Source organism: Meriones unguiculatus, chromosome X (assembly GCF_030254825.1).
Source record: "Meriones unguiculatus strain TT.TT164.6M chromosome X, Bangor_MerUng_6.1, whole genome shotgun sequence".
Taxonomy (NCBI): Eukaryota; Metazoa; Chordata; class Mammalia; order Rodentia; family Muridae; genus Meriones; species Meriones unguiculatus.
The window spans coordinates 76,649,346-76,654,276 of record NC_083369.1 but is presented as its reverse complement, the minus strand read 5'-3'; the positions used below and the strand labels follow the sequence as shown (position 1 = coordinate 76,654,276).

Here is a 4,931-nt window from a genome sequence, read left to right as displayed (position 1 = left end):
TTTTTGGTTATTTTTGATTATTGGTTAGTGTGTGTCTTCATGGGGATATGTACATGTAAATCCTGAGTGCAGGTGCCTCTGGAAGCCAGAGTCATATTATCCCTTGGAGCTGGAATTACAGACGGTTGTGAGCCACCTGAGGGGGGTGTTAGGAACCGAACTTGGGTTTCTCTACAACAGTGCTTTAACCGTTAAACAATCTCTCTAGACCTACCTTCGTTCCGCCAGGTCATCCGCCCCGCCTTGAAGATCTCCAACGCCCAACCCTAAGCCCCGCCCTTTCAAAGACAGGCGGAAGTCGCCCTGTGAGAAAGTGACAGCGTCCTTTTTCCGCCCTTCTCAGAGTTGGTCCCGCCTACTCCGTTTCCCGGGTTTTGCTAAGGGCTTTTACTCTGGCGCTTCTCAAAGGCCACCTACCCCGGCCACGAAGACAGTGCCGCAAGACTGTGACGATCACTTGGAGGAACACATCCACGGACGCGGACGCGGAGGCCTGAGAATTATGTTTCCTATAATCCGGGGAGGGTTTCCACAGCCCCATGGGAGCGTCGGGGCGGAGCTCCGGAAGACACGTTGCGTCACATCCTAAGCTCCACCCCTAGCTCCGTCTTCTAATCGTGTTCTTCCGGCCCGGCCTTCCTCTTCGCCTTTCCTCCTCCATCGTGAGCCTTGCGACTAACAGGGCTTCTTGCTATGGTAAGATTATCGGCCGCCATCCGTTTCTAGGCGGCTTCCCTGAGAAAGGAGGGTACAGTGGCTTTATGGTGGACGTGTGCAGCATCAAGGGTTAGGTGCATTTTGGAGGTAGTGTTTTGTGAGGGTAGTTTTGTAAGCCACCTCTTGAGTCGCGGGCACGGCATGAAATTAACAAGCCCTTTTAGCCCTGCCGGTCGTGCTGTTCATCGTACAGTCTGACGAGGGGTGCGAAGTAATCTTGTTTCCCTTAGCCTCGAGCTGATGGTGAGCTACATGATTCTGGCAGAAAGGGTAACTTGGGGCCACTTTTGGGTCTCGGGTGATTGAACTGTAGTCTTCTCTGGATGTGCACAAAGAGGAGAGGGTCAGAAAGGGAACTTGTGAAAAAAGCTGACTACAGTAATCGTTAACCGCACTTCATGGTATCTTCAGAAGTTCGAGCATCACTACTTTGAAGCATCTGCCAACAGTACATCATTCGTTGTCTACTGACAGATTATGTTTATTGGCATCTACTCCTACAGTGGTGGGGGGTGCGGTTAGCGCTCTTTGCCTTCAATACCTTTTACATGCCTACTTAATGTGAAAGGCTGCATGAATCAAAATTACCCAGACACCACCCCTCAAAAGTAGATACTACTGTTACAAAATACAGCCCCAGATGACTAGGTTCTGGTGTTGCTAAACTGGTTGCATCTCCTCGTAGTCTTCTCACAAGACTTTCCGAATCAAGCGATTCCTGGCCAAGAAACAAAAGCAGAATCGTCCTATTCCTCAATGGATTCGGATGAAAACTGGTAACAAAATCAGGTAAGACCTCTGTTGTCCTGCTTGGATTTCATTAGCTTTTACAGAATTTTAGGCATGTAGATACGCAGTTGAAAAATACATGAAATCCTGGCCATCCTCTGCCTACTGTGCTGGAACACTTTCTGATTTTCCTTTTGTGTAAACGGGTGTACGTGGGTGAGGACAACTTGCAGTAATCACTTCCCCGTTCACTTAGTAGGTCCTGGGGATCCAGCTCAGGTCACCAGGCTCCATATAGTAAGGGCTTTCCCTCATTAACCTAGTCTAGAGCCCTTTGTAAGTATGTTTCATTGGTTCCTGCATGGTCACAGCTAGACTATAGGGACAACCTTTCTCACTTCCTTACTAATTTCCCTATGAAAGCTTAAGGAAATCTAATCTAATCTGTTTATCCTGATGGGAAACTCCTGCTGCCAAAGTTGAATCAGCTTCAGAAGAAAGCAGGACCAACTGGGCTTTTGAGAGGAGTGGTAGAGATCAAACCCAGGGCCCCCCTCAGACAAGGAGGAGTGCCTTATTGAGTCTTGTCCAAAGCCTTTGAGACAAGTCTTGGAGGGAAGGGAACTAAGTAGAAAAAAATCCTGGGACTTTGCTAGGTGATCAGTGACGGTTCTGGTATGTCAATGTTTGTGTTGCTTTACTCCATTTGTCTGTGGGGATGCATGTCTTCATGTGGCCACAGGACAATTTCTTTGACTGCATGGGTTCTAGGATTTGAACACAATTCGTCCAGCTTGGTGGTAAGACCTTTTACCCTGTGAATCATGGTGCCTGGCTTCTGGGTTGTTGAGATGCAGGCCTTTGCCAGTGCCTAGAAACAAATTTATGGGGTGGTGGTTGAGCCAGGCTGGCCTTGAACTCAGACTCAACTGCCTCCCAAAGTGCTGGGATTAAGCAAATGCATTGCTTGGCTTTGGGATTAATAGTAAAAATCTGGGTGTGGATCTGCTGGGGCTAAAGTTGAGGGTCCATGTTCTTAGTTAATTTAGCCACTTAAGCTTGGTATTCAATAACCCACTCTGGCCTTACATTCAACTAACTTGCCCTCGTCTATCTCCTGGTGCTGCTCTTTTTAAAATACGTTAATTGCCGTCAGCACTCTTTCAAACCCATGGTCTTGTCAACATATAACACTAAGAAAAGCTTTGAGGTACTATGCAATGTGTTTATCTAATATATCCTAGAGTTGGGGTGGTATTTTGTTTGGGGAGATTATGTACCCTAACCCAAACCCACAGAATTATTTTCTGGCTTTCATTTATGGGTGTTGGGGTTTGAACCAAGGTGCCCTGCCTATTAAGCAAGTGCTTTGTCACTGGACTGTAACCTAAGCCTCTCTTACATATTTGAAAACTTAATTAAAAGCAGGTTGCAATTATAGTGCTTCAGTTTTTTGGGAGTACTACCATTATCCTGCTGAAAGAAAAGCCATGTTGATTGTTTCTGGTTTTGCTTTTCTATGGTAAAATCATGACACCTTGACATGGACAATTCAGAGACTGGTTGGCCTCGCTCTGCAAGCCTTTTTAGTTCTTTGAGACACGCGGTTACTCTGTATAGTCCTGGCTGTCCTGGACTTGCTTTTGTAGACCAGGCTAGCCTCGAACTCACAGAGATCTCCCTGTCTCTGCCTCTCTGGGTGCTGAGATTATAGGTGTGCACTACTGTGCCTGCTTTCAAGCAACTTTATCATGTGCAGCTTTGGAGTTGCTTTCTCCTGCTTTAATGTGAGTTCTAGGGGCACCTAATCTAATCTGAGTTCCAATGTGCTAGTCCTTGTAATTCCCAGGCCCTGTTTCTAAACTAGGTTGCCCTAGCTCATGCATCCCTGACATGGGTTGCTAAACCAGGGCCCTTCACATGTGTAGCAATTATTTATTTTGTAGACAGTCTCTCCCCAGTTCCCTGAAAAGGTCATGTCTGTGATGTAGGAGCAATTAGATTATGAGTAAACCACCTTGTAACTTGTGGCTTGGTTCCATACAGGTACAACTCCAAGAGAAGACACTGGAGGAGAACAAAGCTGGGTCTGTAAGGATTCACACAATGGCAAGAATGAAGGTTTATACAGAGTTATGATCATCATCAAATGGGTCCTGTGATCATCAGTCAATCCTACCAGATGGAATTTTGGTTTTGTCTAAACTGGGGATGGAGTTTGTCTCATAATAAAATGTAGAACGTGTCAAACCGCTCTTCTGTTTTGTGAAGCATTGAGTTTCCCCTTCCCCTACCAGACCTAATTAGGCTTGTTCTATGGCTCAGCACTTTTGAGTGCTTGATGTTCCTGCAGAAGTTCTGGGTTTGGGTTCTAAAACCCAGCAACCACATGGTGGCTCACAACCATCTATTGAGATCTGGTGTGCAGGTGTACATGCAGGCAGAATACTGTATACATAATTATTTAAAAAAAAACTATCAGTGTTCTTTTTGCATGTACACCTGCACATCAGAAGAGGGCACCAGATCTCAAGGTTGTGAGCCACCATGTGGTTGCTGGGAATTAAACTCTGAACCTCTTTCACACTGGTTATTTTTTTTAGTATTTATGTGTATAAACATACATTGTGGGTGCAAGAAGTTGAAACCAGGTCCTCTGCAAGAACAAGTCCTCAACTGCTATGCCATCTCTTCCAGACCCTGTAAACTAATTGGTGCTTGATAAACTCGCAATATAGCCCAAGCTGCCCTCAATCCTAGGTTTTGGGATTACAGGTATGTATCACCACACCTGCACAAAGCCTGTTTGAGTCAGGATCTCACAGAGATCCAACTGCTGCCTCCTAAGTGCTGAGCCCACGTTTCTGCATGTTTGGGAGCCATGAAAATTCAAATGTCCCTAAAAGGAATCTTAAATTTACATTTATTTGAAGATAGTGTGTGGGGTTGCAAACAACTCCCTGGATTAAATTCTCTCCCACCCCCGTATACACTAGGGATTCAATTTAGGACAACAAGGCCCCTCTGCCCCTGAGCCCTTTAAGTGGAATCCTAGAGCCATATATAAGTACACATTCATATGATGAACTGACTGGCCTGTAAAGCATCTTATAAATGAATGCTAGCCTCTGCTGGATTCAAGCGTCCAAGGTTGCATAGAGGTGTTCACTCTTGACATTGCCCAACATAACATACAATCACTTTGGAAATCAACCTGGTGCTATCTCAGACAATTAGGAATAGTGCTACTTCAATATCCAGCTATGCCATTCCTAGGCATATGTCCAAAATATGCTCAAGTATACAACCATGTTCTTAGCAGGTTTATTGGTAATAGCCAGAATCTGGAAATAACCTAGATGTCCCTCAACTGAGGAATGGATACAGAAATTGTACATTTATACAGTTGAATACGACTCAACAATTAAAAACAAGGAAATCATGAAATTTGCAAGCAAGTGGTGGGAACTAGAAAAGATCATCTT

At 45.1% G+C, this 4,931-nt stretch overlaps 1 protein-coding gene and 1 non-coding gene across 2 annotated transcripts; both read left to right on the top strand.

The window, feature by feature from the left end:
- Nucleotides 1-549: 549 nt before the first annotated feature.
- Rpl39 (ribosomal protein L39) lies at nucleotides 550-3,700 on the top strand. Its single transcript, XM_021661020.2, has 3 exons — nucleotides 550-696; nucleotides 1,403-1,506; nucleotides 3,493-3,700. The coding sequence occupies exons 1-3, from the start codon at nucleotides 694-696 to the stop codon at nucleotides 3,539-3,541; spliced, it is 156 nt and encodes a 51-aa protein (XP_021516695.1). The 5' UTR covers nucleotides 550-693; the 3' UTR covers nucleotides 3,542-3,700.
- On the top strand, nucleotides 2,868-2,999 carry LOC132650207 (small nucleolar RNA SNORA69). Its single transcript, XR_009588590.1, has one exon. It is a non-coding gene; the product is annotated as a small nucleolar RNA SNORA69 (small nucleolar RNA).
- Nucleotides 3,701-4,931: the final 1,231 nt, after the last annotated feature.